Source organism: Phoenix dactylifera, chromosome 2 (assembly GCF_051530095.1).
Source record: "Phoenix dactylifera cultivar Ajwa chromosome 2, Ajwa_hap1_PhDact_Kaust_v1.1, whole genome shotgun sequence".
NCBI lineage: Eukaryota > Viridiplantae > Streptophyta > Magnoliopsida > Arecales > Arecaceae > Phoenix > Phoenix dactylifera.
In genome coordinates this window covers 39,452,154-39,468,715 of record NC_143191.1, presented here as the reverse complement: position 1 = coordinate 39,468,715, position 16,562 = coordinate 39,452,154, and the positions used below count along the sequence as shown (strand labels likewise).

The following is a 16,562-nucleotide window of genomic DNA, read 5'->3' as shown; positions in this document are numbered from 1 at the left end:
AGCATTCACTTGGTGGCATGGGATGTAATCTACCAGCCGGTCAGATAGGGTGGCTTGGGGATCCAGTCCTTGGTGGCAAGGCTGGAGGCGATGGTGGCGAGGCACATGGCTAGATATATACTGGAACCTGACAGTCTGTGGTGTGCTCTATTGAAAACCAAGTGTGGAGCTCACACGATGGCGGCGGAATTCTAGGCTGGGCGTCGGTGTTCCTTCATTTGGAGGGAGATCTGTTCTTACGCTCCGATGGTGCTTGCTCCAGTCAAGTGGGCTGTTAGTGATGGTCGGTCCATTGGTGTCCTGGAGGAAGTTGGGTATTCGAGCAACCGCTATGTCGAGTATCGACCCTAGTGGATTCGGCGAGGTTGGAGGATTGCAAAGTCAGCGATCTAGAGCAGCATTAATCTAGAGCAGTGCTGCCTTTCTCTGGCCCCAGGCTAGAGAACGATGGAGTGGGGAATTACATATGCCTACTTGGCATATCAAAGTTGGACAGGAATGCCCAAATTTTCAAAGACAAGTGGGTGCCACTGATGAATGTAGTGGAGAGAGCCATTCTTTAGGCTGCTAAGTTTACCTGGGCCACTATGGCGGCTTCATCTGGAATGGCTAAGGACATCTAGAATCCTTGCTCTGCTGATATAGCGCCTAGGCACGTCCTTGTCTTTTGAAAGCCCCCACCCTCTAGCCATCTCAAAGTAAACTTCGATGGTAGTATTACTGGTGATAGAGATAGAGCATGTGTGGGTTTTGTAATCAAAAGTCACGACTCACGGATAATTGCTGGCGGAGGGCGAAGCACCGATGAGTTGATAGCTATAGGGACAAAGCTCAAGGTAGCATGGAAGGGCATTACCTATGCGAGACGGAGGCTGAAGGCGGAGTGCATCATCATCGAGAAGGACTCGGCCACGGTGATCAATTGGATACGAGAGAAGGGGTGGAGGGAGGATGGGAGCACTCTACTCTGCGACATCAGCCGGATGATGGGAGACTGCAGTGCCTTTCAGGCAGTGCATGTGTATTAGAAGGCGAACAGGGTCCTATTCGCCTCCTATGCTGCACATTAGTTCGGAGAGGTCATTTGGACACACCAGCAAGTTCCTCTTGCACCGTTGTGCCAGATTATCTCTCTTGAATCAGTTGGCTGCACCTACACTAAAGTAGAGTGAGAAGCCATTGTATAAAAAAAAAATTGTGAGCATATACAGGCTGAAAAAACTCTCTCTGGTACAAACTAAGATCGTCCCTGAGACCATGAGACCCACAAGCCACAGGCCTATCGATATGAGTACAGAGCCCAATGACTTCTTATCAAACAATATAGCCTAGTGACCGGGAATTAAAGCCCGCTAGCTTCGATATCTTGTCATCTTGGCATTGACAATAAGGTTTCAACATAGCTATGGTCGGCATGCTCACCTGGGCTAAGACAGTAGGCAAAAGAGACTCGGTCCAACTGATATGTTAGTCAAGCCAATTACAAAACATCAAATTGTTTAATGAATCTTCCTTTTCTTGTTGATTTGTAGTTCAATAATGTCCGGTCAGCGGCTTCCATGAAGAGAACCCTCTGACAATCACCACCATTAGATGCCTGGTTACAGGAGCGGCCCAATACATTTGGGGCCTAAGGCGAATCCAATGAATGAGGCCTCTTTTTTTTAATAATAATTTTTTTTAATAAGTATAAAATACTTAAAAAAAATAATATCAAAATAGATAGCTATTAAGTACACTACTTCAACAAAGATACATGAATCTAACAAAGATCGACAAGAAGTCTTTTCAATTTAATATAATTTTTGAATGGAAGCACGAAAAAGTAATTACCCTAAAAGAAGGGCCATGAAACTGATTAAATAACGGAGATAATGCTTGGCAATACTGTTTACCATGTCAATCAAGAATAGGAAAAGGTTATCCCACGGCATTTCATGGTCAAGGTAAAGAAAAGAATTTGTCTAGAAAGGGACCTCTCTATAAGAGAAAGTAGGGGCATTATGGGAAATTCACTCCATCTAATTAATAAAAGTGCCATCCCGCCATCCCACCATCTCCCGTTCAAGTGAGTACCCAAGCGGCAACTGCAACATCACAACGCAGCAGCCATTCAACCCCCTCCCTCATTTTCTCTCTCTACCACCCAAGAGGGGAGAAGAAACAGAGAGGAGAAAATAAAAGAATCTCCACCCTCCAAGAAGTCCATCTCCAATCCCCCTATCTTTCTTGCTGATGGCCCAGCTGGATCAACAGTAATGTGAGGGAAGGAAAACCAAGACCAAAACCAGAAAAGAGAAGGGATGAAAGATAAGAGTAGCTTCAGCATGCGCATCAAGCCAACCAAATCCCTCCTTTCTCTTTCTCTCCATCCAAAACAAAACTACTGTCCCCAACTTCCCAAATTGCCCCTCTGCAGGCCAGGAATCTCTCCACCTCCCTTTCATCAAGGGGGAAGACAGCTCCTGTTCCCGTTTTATATGGGGCCTTTGCTTCCCTTTGGTCACAGACGCAAGGAACTTCCCCCCATCTATCTATCTTCCTCTCTCTCTCCCTCCCTCCCTTCCTCCCGGAGACCTTCCTTTTCGGTCTCTTAAGGCTCGGGCCGGCCCTGCCTAGTTGTAACTTTACAGCACGTAGACCACATCCGCCGTAACATTTCAAATTGTTAGACGAGAATTGTGCAAATTATTTATCTCATTGCATTAGCTCACAACTGCAAATCAATGTCGAAGAATGACAATCCTTGAAGCAATGTGTTTAAGAAACAAATTTCCAATAACAAGAACTCAATTTCTCAACTAATTTGAATTGTAGTACATTTGAAAGAAGTTCCTACAAGTAATGCCGGAGGCTTCTCGACGCGACGAGCGTAGAAAAACATGATCTTACAACATTATATTTTTTCCCCATCTAAATAAAATTAATTTAAGACAGCTGCCAGGAGGCATTTCTCCATCTTAGTGCAAGAAAAATGAAGTACGCCAATAACTGATCTGTTAGAATCTGAAGCTGGGGTCGACGTCCATTGCCCAAGCAAATTTCCCAAGTAATGACTTGTTAAATATCTAATAGGAAAAACAGAGAATTAGCTAAAACCATCAGCAAATGTTTAGTGGAATTTGTTACAGGAAAAAATATTAGAAGAAACAGGGAAAGAATAAAAAATATACTTATTTTGGACATATAGTAAGAAGGAAAATCTTAACTTGAAAAAAAGTGAACAAATAATCACAAGAAATTGAACAAAATTAAAAGTAGCGTGCAATTAAACAGTGAAGAACGAGCTTCGCAATGACATTAAAGAGATCAGTAATAAGTCAGTCTAGGAGGAGAGTTTGACCTTCTCAATTGGAACTTCATGGCGCTTGCACCATGCAACCGATATCCTAGGATCCAGGTAGTTGATCTTTGATGTACCCAAAGCTACTGTCTTCAAATCTTCTTTTATCTTTTTGTCCAATTCCATCTTCTCTATCTTTGCATCAATCTGAGCAATCTTCTTCTCTAACCTGCAAGATGATTAATGTAAGATGGCATGGTAATTTTTTGAAATTTCAAAAGCTTAAGATTCATCGTGAGCTCTTTACGCTTCAGGGGACAAGTTCCGCTTTGTCTTCCCTTCTCGATCTTTTAATGGGGGCTTCCCTTTCCTTGCCCTACTCAAATCCACCTTCAATTCCTCCCTTTGGGTCTGTAAACATCACATCATCAAGCACAAGGAATATTTTAGTGAAAAAATACAGGAGTTGACAAGGAAAGAAGATTGTGCATAAAGCAGCATAATACCTTTAAGTCCATTATCTTTTCATTCAATCTTGACATCTGGGCATCATGAGACTTGGAGACACTGCGTTGATGATTACATATGATTGCTACCTGTTTTGCAGAGGTATCTATCAATCACAGAATTCATGTTTAAACTTATCACTGAATGGACAAAATAAGTATGATCATCACCTCTTTGTTTGCATGCTGATAAACAGCAATTTTTTCTGGAAGAGTACCCTCCTTGGTTTCCTTATTCAACTGTCGCCAAATGCCAATATCAAATCAGACAAACAACATTATTTGTCAGTCACAGCATTGTGATAAATGGGCAACGATAATGAATTTGGGAGGGAAAAAAATCATACACGTAAATGAAAAACATAATTTGACCTACAATGCATACAACCCACACCATTTAAACACTAGGACATAGCTTAACCTTCAATCTGATAAAATTTAGTCTCATCCATACTTTATTTTTTTAATAAAGATGAAAGTTTAAATATCAAAAAAATAAAGCTGAAAGCTTAGTAATACAGATATATGAACATTGAGAATTCTATTCAGGAAAAACTAACTTCTGCAAAGCATACTTTCTGGATTCACATATACGCTCAAAATAGTTTCCTAATTGAAAGCATTATGAAGACAAGAGTTTATACAAGTGATGGCTCCTCAGGCTCATCGAGCAAAAACTTAAAAAGCATAAAAACAAAATATTCACATATGGGAGGAAAATCATTGATGTTAATACTCACAATGTCATCCAAAGTAATGGAAGCATTGAATGTACGAAAAACTTTTGCAGTAAGACCAGGCATGAGTTCCTTCAGATGAGCATTAAGCTTACTTGTATCCAGCAAGTCAAAGAGATCTTCTCCATCACTTTTTCTTGCTAATGAATTACAAGCAAAAATTAGCAACTGAACATATGGGATACAAATAAAAGGACAAAAATTAAACATATAATGCAGTCACCAGTCCGGAATTCTCCAATTGCTTTATAGACAGGTAGCTCAACCTCCACAGTATTGAAATATCTAATAGAATCTTTACCAAGGAAGTCGAACTGGGTTAAAAAAAAAAAAGAAAAACAAGCAATGTTAAATATCCAAGCAGAGAATGAATGAGCCAGAGCTAAAAATATTTCGAAAAAAAAATCTACCTGCAACTTATTTGGAGGGATCAAAACAACATTCTCCACTTTCAAAGTGCAGCAACCAACAGTATCAGCCTCATCATCATCCTGCATAAGATGTAGTCAGCAACAGATACACAGGTAACTCGTTAATACATGATGCAACTGAACTGTATTGCTTCTGCCGGATGATATACGTGACACTAAGCACACCAGCAATTGTCAGGACAAAGGGAGAAGCTATGAATATCAAGGAAAATCTATGAAAACATAACTGAAAAGCTGTCTTGGAACTCCAGAAAAGCTGTGAAGCACACAATTGACTTTCTAAAATACCAACCTAAAAAGACGAGCAGGTACTCTGTATGGATGCTGGTGGTCCATATGAAACAACAGGCTATCACATAACTGACAAGTTGTCCTGGGAACTCCAGAAAAACTGTGAAGCACACAATTTATGTTTCTAAAATACAAACCTAAAAGGATGAGTAGGTAGTAGTACTCTATATGGATGGCGGTGGTCCATAGGAAACAGATTTCAGCTGTCTATCAGCAGTGGCCATGACTGCCAGATTTTTTGTGTATATAAGCAAAGCAGGAAGGACTAGCACAACATCTAATGCATGATAATAGAACCAAAAACAGAAAGGTTAGAAAAAATAACTGAAAGCTTGACCAGTTAGAGCTCTGTGCAATTGCAGTGTCACAATCAATGATAAGACATGCTAATCACCAAACATTTTCATGCATATCACAAAACTTGTTGAACTGAAGCTTTAGTGGACATAATGGCCAGAAGAGATCACAAACAACACACCATAACCTGAAACTTCATATATTATATAGATGCAAGAATGGGTGTCCTATAAGAACCAAGCTTATTAAAAATTCTGCGTTCCAATTCTTGTGAATATGAAATAGGGTTTACTTTCAAACAACTAAAATATATTATAAAATATTTAACTTTATTGTGTAAATATTATAATTGAATTGTGATTTATTAGAGTTCACTGGATAGACTTGCGATGCAATCAACTAGGCACAAACATCTCAGACAACACATACATATACAGAGCATGATATTTAATAGAAAATTTAAACTGTAAAATGGTGATAGGACATGGATAAATCATATACATGTATTCAAGAAGGAAGGCAACCGCGCTAGCAAGCTTTATTGCAGTTAAAAGTTCAACTGAAGGTGTCATATCACATGGGGAAAAAATGCTCATCCATATACAGATTTAGAATTTTGTTAACCAATGAAAGCATAGACATCCACAAGGGGAAGTAGATATTGTTAATGTTTCACATATGGGACAATTGTTGTTAGCTGAATATTAACATTGAGAAAAATATGGTATGAGTGGATAGGAGTGTCAGCTTGGTGTCAGACACCACATCATGGATGGAAGCAACGAAGCCTATCCTGAATTGCATGGTTCGGGGTGTACCAAACTATACCAGATGGACTGGCACTGTTCTGCCCCTCGGTTCGAGAATTCCGGTGAGAAAAGGGGAGAGGATGAAGAAGAGAGAGGAAGAGAGAGGAGGGAGGGAGAGAGAGGGAGAGAGGGAGAGGGAGGCCGAGAGGTAGGGAAGGAAAGAGAGGGTTCGAAAGCCTTCATCTCTTCCGGTATTGGTTGCCCGCACGGGTCTCCGCTGTTTCGAAATAAAACAGGGGCACCGCCCCTTTTCTTCTTTTTTTTTTTTGCAATTTCTTACATAAAGTCGGCAAAAAAAAATATGGTCGGAGCCCTTGTTTCATTTCAAAACAAGGTCGACCCTTGCGGGCAACCAGTACCGAAGGAGATGAGGGCTTTCGAGCCCTCTCTCTCTCTCCCCCCCCCCCCCTTCTCCCAGCCTCTCTCCCCCTCCCTCTCTCTCTCCCTCTCTTTTCCCTCTCTCCTTCGCACTCTGCCCTCCCTCGCCAACTCTAATTGTGTTGGTACGGCCCGGAACAAAATGGCACAATACCATACCGTATTGTACAATCAAACAACCGGTATGGGTCCCGGTACCGACACAACCAACCTTGGATGGAAGAAGTGACCAAAAAATCATATGGAAAAGTTAAGCAAATAAGAGTATAAATAGCTTTTCCCAAGTAATACAACTGCTAAAAAAGAAAACCAAATATCTGATGTAGCAGAGATGAAAAAAATCAGATCATATGTTGTGACCTTCTCATTGCCTGCCCTAAGCGCTAGCTTATCGATAAGGTAAGTGGCCACAGCTATTTGCCGCTTTGTAGCATCTTTACTAGTAAAATCCCTTGTATAATTTGCACGAATATTATGAATGTAATCCTGCACAAAGAGTTACACATGATAAGCAATACAAGTACCAAAGAACACCAATGCATGAGGAAGATTAATGAAAAAAACTAAAAATAATAAGTATATGACCCCCAAAACCCTCCCACCCAGCCACCACCAATCACCAAAACTTGTCTGAGCAATACAAGTACCAAAGAACACCAATGCATGAGGAAGATTACTGAAAAACACTAGAAAAAAAAAATAAGTATATGACCCCCAAAACCCTCCCACCCAGCCACCACCAATCACCAAAACTTGTCTGTAATGCATGTTGCTTCAAAAGCACCAACAAGAGCATACAATTTAATAGCGTACCTTCAACAGTCTGGCTTTCTCATATTTTTCTTTGTCACTTTGTCCCTTCAATGTGCTGCTTGCTGCCAAAAATACATATTTAAACTCTTTCGGATTTATTGGATCATTCCAAAATGCTAACCATGTAACAGTATTCTCATGTTTTACTTCCTTCCACCTGCAAAAGTACTTCAAATGGTTAAACATCTCCAAGGAAGGCCACTATTTGCTAATTTATAGGTATTTTGCACAAGCTTTAACAACAAACTATATCCAGTCTCATGCCATCTCATTATCCATTTGTCAGTTGTACGTCACCTTTCACCAGGTACCGGACATTCCGGAATCGGTGCACCTTTACCGATATTGATTGTAATATCACTTGGCCGAATGCGTTTTTTCAGCTTTCCCATCTGGCATCATGATTAATGCATATCATTTAATAAAGATAGGCGCAAGACATCAAACTAATGATGACTTAACATGTTCTTAGTAGTTACAATAAAAAGAAAACAGAAAACAAAGTAATTGCCAGTTCTAGTCAGAACGCTGGTTTGAGCTTAACATGTTCTAACTCCTAACTATTCTTTCAATAAATTATATTGGAATAGAACCTTTGGATGCTCTCCACGGCCTCGAAACAATCCTGGTGGTTCAACTCTGAAATTCCCCACCTGAAAGGGATGTTATGGTCAAGTTCACCACATAAGACATTAGGAAATGAAGAAAGAAAATCGATGCCACAGAACTTCAACGTTTGTATCAACCACAAATGACACGTAATATTAAATCAGGCCTCACTGAAAAATGCATAATCAAGCATCACTACTTTGAAATAGCATAGGCCCTATCTTACAAATGAAATCGACGAATAACATACATATCATAACTTCTGAATCATTTAGAGCTAAAATCAAGAAATGCAGAGGAAACCTGAATGCCACCAGATTTATGGATATACCAAGACGAACCAGAGTCACCAACCTCCCTCCCTCTCTCGGAGGAAAGTTACTTCATATGTTGATCCAGAGAACATCAGTCATCTTGCATCTTGTATGAGTTAATGCATTATAAAATGACAAATAGAAGCCAACAGCATCAGCAGAAAAAGTAAATTCTTGTATATGTTTGCTTTATATGCCAAAGATCAGGAAAAACTAAGATTATATGCCAAAGATCAGGAAAAACCAAAATTATATGCCCTGCCAGCACATGCGCATGCATATTTTGGTCTAAATGCTAGGCTTTTGTAACTTGAAATGATGAGATATCTAAGTTTTTAATCCATTAAATGTAAGAGCAAAGAAATATACAAGAAATACAGGAAGCTGTCAAGAAAAATTTATGTCGAGAAACCAAAAGTTAGTGGATATCTTCAAAACAAATGCATAATTTAACATTATCAGATTGTTAAACACAATGATATGCAATCAACAGTTAGCATACTAACAAACAAGCTACCTTTCAACTCCCCCCCCCCCCCAACCCCCCCACCCCCAAAACGGCCCGAAAGAAAAAAAAACAGAGGTCAAAAGCTTGATACTTATGAAAATTGGTTTGGGTCAAATTGAAGAATGAAGTCTTTAGGACTAACTTAAGCTATTGGTGTGCAAACACCAAAACAATAATGATAAGAATGTGTTAGCTAAACCTATGTCAGAAGTTACCTTCTCTTTTACACCATCAACAATAGCCCACATGTATTTCTCCTCTTGCTTCAATTTTTCTTCTTTTAAGGCCTTCTTCTCCTATACAAGAAACAAAGCTTCAGTCAGGCACAGATACTGAGTAATTAAATTTTAGATATTTATTGCTTCGGAATGCAGGATTTGAGGAAAAGACGCTTTCTCGGATTTTGATGAGTTTATCAGTAATGTTTAATTATATCTAGGATTTTTGGATAAACAACTCAATACATTAAATGAAATACACTAGAAGAAGTATCAAGTGATAAGTCATTTTTTTATGATAGTATTACTGCTAAATAAAGAAAACAAATATTCCTAATAGCACTGATCAATCATGTCTGAAATTCATAAATGATGGTAAATTGCATCAATGAAGAGGGCAAGAAAACAGGCACTATTATTACTGAGATACTAAAAAAAAATTTTTGAAAACTAGAGCCAAATTTAGAAGGGATCGTGCTTGAGCAAAAGCAATATGAGCTGATCTCTGTAGCACTGGGTTGACCAGATGACATCACAGATAGAATCTACATATTCAATAGACTGGATTCGCTTCCCACGGAAGACTTGTGGGCATTACCCCTCTTGCAGTTAGGTAACATGACTGAATTGCAACCCCATATCTTTAATAAAAAAGTAAAATTGCATTCCTACACTTATAAACTTGAACACAAAAGCATGCAGATTACTCATGCAGTATATGCAGAGAAAATATTTTGCATGTGCCCAAGCATATAACTAATTTTTACTGGCATTAGATTATTTTAAGTCCAATTTGGCAAAATATCCATTATCAAAGTACACCAGCATATCAAATTTTTAAGCTGCTCAGATTTTATGGTGGATGGCAGCAGGACTTACCTCGGCACTCATCTGTTTTTTCTTCTCCTTCTCTCTCAGATGCCATTCATAGATTGGAGTAAAATCACAGAGTTCAAATTTTTTAATGACATGACTTTTACCCAGTATTTGTTTCCAGTCATTCCAAAAATTCTCAATGAATTTTGGCTTGGTGGCGTAATCTGTGTCCTTCATAACTGCAAACATCGTTGCAACCTGCAATCTGAGAGTTTCAGAACAAAACGAAATAATAATTCTAATCTTAACTGAGCATAGCTCATCAAATTTTGACAGGTAGTTGCTAAAGGACTGCTATTCTTCCAGAGGTAACAAGAACAGTGAATCCAGAGCAACTGCAACATGCAGCAAGGAATGAAAGAAAATAGAAGATGAAGGATGTACGATCAACCAAGGCAATATAAAGATCCATAAAATCTCACCTCCTCTTGTTCAGGAGTCAAATCAACTAGCTGCCCATTGTAGAGCATTTTGACCCCATGAGGCTTGTAAGGCGGAGGGAAAATAACACCGTTGTGCTCCAAGGTAGTCCATTTCTGACCCCCACCAGATCCAGGAGGCACATTCAGGGACTTTGAGAATTTCGAACCCTTCAATGCTTTCTTCATTTTCTTGCCATCCTTCTTGAATGACGAAGAAGTGATCTTCTTCATCACTTTATTGGTGGACGATTTGTTGTCTGATGACCCTGATTTTTTTATTCTTTGTGCAACTGGTATATGGTCATCGTCATCTTTATCTGTTTCTTTCTTTACAACTTCTTGCTTAATTTTTATAGGGTGAGAGGAATCAGAGACTTTTGCCTTTTTAATTGAAGAATATATAGGATTATTGGTATCACCAAGAGGACGCTTGTTTGCACCTTTTGGATTTGATTCATTACTTGCTTCCTTCTTGATGGAACCATTAGGCTTAACTTTAGAAGCCAAAGGCTTCTCAACAGAGTGAGAATTTTTTGTAGATGCACCACCAGTGGATTTTGGTTGGAACCTAGAGAGCAATGGCTTATCATCTTCTGAATCATCAGAATCTTCCTTGGTACTTTCTTTTGGCTTTTGTGATGAGAGTGAGGTACGCCTGGGGGACTCGAGCGCCTGCTTGGCATGCAAGGAGCTGTTTTTCCCAGCAACCACTGACGAAGAAAATTTGGAGCTTAATGGCTTATCATCATCAGAATCATCAGAATCCTCATTTTTACCACATGGCTTATCCAGAGTCATCTTCCCCTTGCAGCTAGTTGCCAATTTATGTTCAGAAGAATGATTTACCACTTTCTCCATATGCATGGAATTGTTCTTCTGAACCACCGTAGAAACTGCATTAAGTCTGTGACTTAATGGTTTGTCATCATCTGAATCATCTGAGTTTTCAGCATTAGCACAAAAATTATAATGTGTTGTTTTGTTATTATTACTTGTCAGTTTCTGTTCTGCAAAATGTTTTGACTGATCAGGTAATGCAGTCCTAGAATTTGAGCCAGCAATTATAGACTTAGATTTCTCGCTTGGTGCCTTCACAGTACAAGTCATCTCAATCTTTGGAAAATTGGAATTCCCATAATTTGGAGTACCTTTATCTGCGAGCTTTCCCAAAGAGTTAATGTGCTTTTGAGATGCTGGTTTCTTAGAAGCAGAATTTAACTGACTTCGCTTGGAAGCAGGGTTTGTCCTTTTAAAAATTGTAGGCCCATCATCATCATCAGCATCATCATATATAACTTGTTTGATGAAACCAGGAACAGCCATTATCCCTCTTTATCTTCTGCAAATGTGTCTTAGGTTCCACCTGCAAATTTCAATAAATTAGCCAAAGGACTGAGCATAAAAAATATTAGGTATTAACTTTATGCAACATAAAAAGGAATAAACGGTACAAGGAACTAATCTTAAATGCTGATCCAACAGCCCAAAACTGCCCTGACAGACACAAGGTAGTACAAAATATTTGAATTTTATATCCTGGCATGGAATCAAGACCATGATTGTTTCAAGGACACAAATATTTGGAATTTAAATGATAAGTCAACATACTATTCCTTATTCCAACTACATGTGCCCAATTACTTCGGACACTGTTTTAGTAAACCAAAATTCTAGATACTCAGTATTTAATTCAAGATTACTAATTTTTTTGAAAAGTAATGTACTGTCAAAAGAAAAGGAAAGAATCAAGACAGTGATTGCTTCAAGAAGGAGAAGCATTTATATATTAATTGATAAGTCTCCCCTATTCAGACTGCATGTGGCCAACGATTTAGGACCCAAATTCAATCAACCCCAATTTTATATACTCGGTATTTAGTTCAATGATGATTATCACTTTGAAAAGGTAATGAACTGTCAAAAGTTAAAAAAAAAAAAAAAAAGAAGCTGCTTAATCTCATTTCCTAATATCAAACCACGCATCCAACCACCTAAGAGATGGTTTAAAAATATAAATATTAAGAGACAGCCCAGTGCATGAGGCTCCCACCGTTGCAGTCACAATGGAACAACCTTACCATTGCACCAAGTCTGATCCTCTAGTTTAGAAATATGAAAATAGATCTAGTAATTAAATTAATGACTTATGCTTTTTTTGAAGAAAGAAAATAAGAGTGATATGTGGATGATGATCCACACTTAACAAAAATTGCGCTTTTCAATGAGTCAAATATCATTACAGGACATTGGAATTCCAGCAGTAAACTTTTTAGTTGATACAATACTAGCTTAACTCACCTTACTCTTATGCAATATTGAGTTCTCAAGGTGAATCATAAAGACAAAAACTACATAATCCATGGGCAAAAACAAAATTCACAAGAAATAGTTGAGCCCGGTGCAAGTGAATGTCATTAGTTTTTTATTTATCATGTTAAAAAGTTTAATTGAAGGACGTGACTGCAAGCACATGCAAACCACCAGAGAAAATCCTTAATGAAACTTTATTAATTGTCAAACTAGTTACTTGGAAAGGCAGCCTAACAAGGGCTCCCAAAATCAACCTAGAACACCAATGATAATATGACCTAAATCACTTCTTACATCCTACACACTCAAACTAGGATCATACATAACATCCATGGTTGAACAAATTTTAAAGATGAGCATCATCTTCAAATCAAATATTTACATGCACTAAAGGAGCATCCATCGATTGATGGCTTCTCAATAGTAGTTGACTCATGTACTCATTGTTAGACTCCCAAATCATATATCTTTAGAACTTCCTGAACATTCTAAAGGACAAGTATTCCTGACTAGTATATGATCATTTGTGTTTTTCTGGAACCTCCTTATGAATAGCCCCTTAGTTTAGGTCTTTATGATGACTTTCTATGTATAGGCCCAGAGTATAAAGAATAAGGTTAATTCAGAGAATAGTACCAAAGCCTACTGCTAACACCATAACAGCCATTCCCTTCCCACAATCAAAGTGAACTATCTGTAGGCAATAGAAAGCAATAAATGATGCTTCAATGACCACTTGTCTTTATACAAGTTGAGAAAGTCCACAGGCTATCCAATCATATACACAGTCAAGATGAAATCACTTTTATCAAATACCCTTGAAGAGAACCACAGAACTTGAGGTAGATAAACTACATGGAAAGTGTTCTGCAACAGGATCACTTTATGCTAAAGTATAATCACTCGGCAATTTGGTTCATCAGGCACATAACAAGGAGTTTTCTTTTTAATCAATTTCTTCCTCTAGTCCGCTGTAAGGCTTTCTTCAGTGATGGCCACTTCATCCAAGTTCAAGTGTGAAATGTAGTTAGGTTACAAGAAGTCTAAACATATCCTCTTATCTCCCAATATCTGATGGCAACAGCATTACTGCTCATATTAAGGGATTATGCAACTTTCTCGCAAAAAAGGGACAAAAGGATTGGGGCATGCTTAATGAAAAACATGCCTAACTGGTTGCCCAATCATCAATCAACATGACCAACTGCATGCAGTAGAAAAAACATCACGATGTTTTCGCTGGCTCAATTTACTGGCTGCTAGTCCTGCTTTTCTATCAAAAAAGGGAGAAAAGAAAAAAGAAAGAAGAAAAATCTGTCAAGTCTCAAAAAGATAGCAGAAGACGTGAAAGAACTATAATAGAAACTAACCTAAAAGATCTCACAGAAAGCACACTCATCAATCATGAAGACAATAAACACACAGAGCTCTTTCAAGTTATCTCATCTTATAGCTACACCAATTATGGATAAATCTGATCTACTTCCCCGTCAGAATCAGCACGCCTGCCATAAAACCCTAATCACTGATTTCCCAAATTCCACGATACCCTAAAAACAACCCCAAACAAGAAGTCGGTCGACGCAGCTGTCATGCATTGGTTTACCGAACAAATAAACAATTTAAAATCCATTATCGCAACCCTAATCACTGAGTCCATACCGAAAGATCAGTCCGGTGTCAACAGATTTCATCGTTCAACGTTAATACGGAATGAACAAACACAGAAAACCATCAACGTCAAAAACTATAGAAATCTTTATCCCAAGGCAAGAAAATAACAACACACATCAAAACAACAGCAAGAGATTATGAAACCCCTAACAGAGATCCAATTTTTACAAAAAGCAATCACATAAAGGCCTAGAAGGATCCCAAAGACTAGATTTTTGGAAGAAGAAACCTGATTTTTTTCCTCCGCAAACCCCTGAACAGGTCAGATTGATCGAAGTAGAAGGAGGATGGCGGACCAATAGATTGGTTGTTGCAAAGATTCAAGCTTCAGGATGAGAATCAGCTTCTTGGAGGCCGAATTAGGGTTTCCGGAGCTAGGTTAGGTTAGCTTCTCCCCTCTCCTGCTGCTGGCTGCCTTCTCTCCCCTTCTTTTCCTCGCCAAACCCAATTTAATTTGCATAAAACCCCTTCTCGTGCGCTGAATTATATAACTTGGCCTTTTCTGGTTGGACTAAAATACCCTTCTAATATATTTTTTTAGTAAGATATCTAATAAATAAAGATATCCATAAAAAAATATCCAATAGCACAACACTATTTTTCTCCCCGTCCCCCAACTTGACACTGTATAAAATAAATAGATAAACAACTTAGTGCATTATATTGATTTTTAGCTACCACATATGATAAACTAGAATTATGAATTAGCATACGACCGATAGCAATTTTTTTATAGCACCATTTGATGGATATAGTCGGATTGAATAAATAAAGTTACCTATTATTAATAGCATAAAAAATACTAAGTAGTTTTATTCTATTTTTTATTTTATTATTGTCTAAATTGATAGACGATGAATGGCCAAAAATTATGTATCACTAAATTATTTATTTATATTATATCATTTTTTATCTGGTAATTGCCATATATAAAAAAAATTAAGTTGCACATGATGCAATGATTGGTAGCATGATGATAGCGTATAGTTCATATATATAGTTGGATATATGCATTTTTACTTTTTAGAAATTATATTAATAGTGAATTATTTAATTTTTATATATTTAAAATATTTAGTAGATTTTTATTGGTTCAAATATGCGAGAAATACCATGGATCACTTACGAAATCAAAAATCATTTAAAATATATTTTTTTTGAAGATCACTGATGGATAAAAAATTATTTATGCTCTTTGTTTTTTTTAGATCATAGTGTTATTATCATTAATACTCATTATCTTATTTATATTTGTTATTACTTAAATTGACCATTGTATAGAAGATATCAATGCTTTTCTTGTTGATTAATCGATCAATTTTTTTTTCAAACTTTTGATTATAATTTTTGTGATCTCCAATATTTGTTCATTGCCGAATAAATCCCAAGCTCTGCATCCTCAGTGTGGGAGAAGAAATACATAACAGGACATGGATGGTAATTCGTATAAGGGTAGGGCGTTTTGGTTGATGTAAAATTTTCTAAAATGACAAAACTACCCTTGATTTGTAAGATTTTGATCGGAAACGTCCCTGCAATTCTTCGTCCTTACCGAGACGTCCTTGCCGATTTGTAGGGAAAGCAATGAGGTCGGTATGCGGTCACCGCCCGTAGGGTTACCCCTTTTCTTTGGTCCGTGCATCTCATGGGCCGGTGAAAGGGCATCTGCAGTGGATAAATAAATTAAATTTTTCCCTTGACTTGGATATATGTGGTCTACTTAGAGCCATTCATATTGGATATTTGGATATTAAGCTTGACCGTATTATGACGTGGCACTCTGTTCTCTTGCTCTCACATAAGACTTCACCCTCTTATCATAATCTTATAATCCCTCTTCCTTTGCCCACTAATCATCTATCTTAAGCTACTGAGCTACTGTTCATCTTTGTAGCATCCTTCATCTAATATATTTGCCTTGTAATCACGTGCCTGCGTTGTTTTACATTAAAAAACAAAACCCTAATCCTACACATGGTTACTCTTAACCGCAGATTGGCGTGTCTGTCTTGTATGACCCGAAAAGCCTAGTCATTATCGAAGTTGAGCTAAAGAAGTGCTTCATCTTAGTTAATTGGATGGAAGA

At 38.0% G+C, this 16,562-nt stretch overlaps 1 protein-coding gene across 1 annotated transcript; it reads right to left on the bottom strand.

Moving 5' to 3' along the window:
* Positions 1–2,772: 2,772 nt before the first annotated feature.
* On the bottom strand, positions 2,773–14,936 carry LOC103713556 (DNA topoisomerase 1 beta-like). Its single transcript, XM_039127365.3, has 16 exons — positions 14,706–14,936; positions 10,493–11,855; positions 10,074–10,268; positions 9,192–9,272; positions 8,139–8,198; positions 7,843–7,937; positions 7,546–7,702; positions 7,093–7,218; positions 4,937–5,017; positions 4,750–4,840; positions 4,530–4,666; positions 3,961–4,029; positions 3,790–3,879; positions 3,591–3,694; positions 3,344–3,512; positions 2,773–3,068 (listed from the first exon to the last, which is right to left on the bottom strand). Exons 2-16 carry the CDS (start codon positions 11,813–11,815, stop codon positions 3,000–3,002), a joined length of 2,847 nt encoding a protein of 948 aa, XP_038983293.3. The 5' UTR covers positions 11,816–11,855; positions 14,706–14,936; the 3' UTR covers positions 2,773–2,999.
* Between the last annotated feature and the right edge of the window lie 1,626 nt (positions 14,937–16,562).

Coding starts and splice junctions, on each gene's coding strand:
- LOC103713556 (XM_039127365.3), bottom strand. CDS start 11,815: ATGGCTGTTCCTGGTTTCATCAAACAAGTTATATATGATGATGCTGAT. Junction 7,938..8,138: donor GCCGTGGAGAGCATCCAAAG/GTTCTATTCCAA, acceptor TCATGATGCCAG/ATGGGAAAGCTGAAAAAACG. Junction 3,513..3,590: donor CGGAACTTGTCCCCTGAAGC/GTAAAGAGCTCA, acceptor ATCATCTTGCAG/GTTAGAGAAGAAGATTGCTC.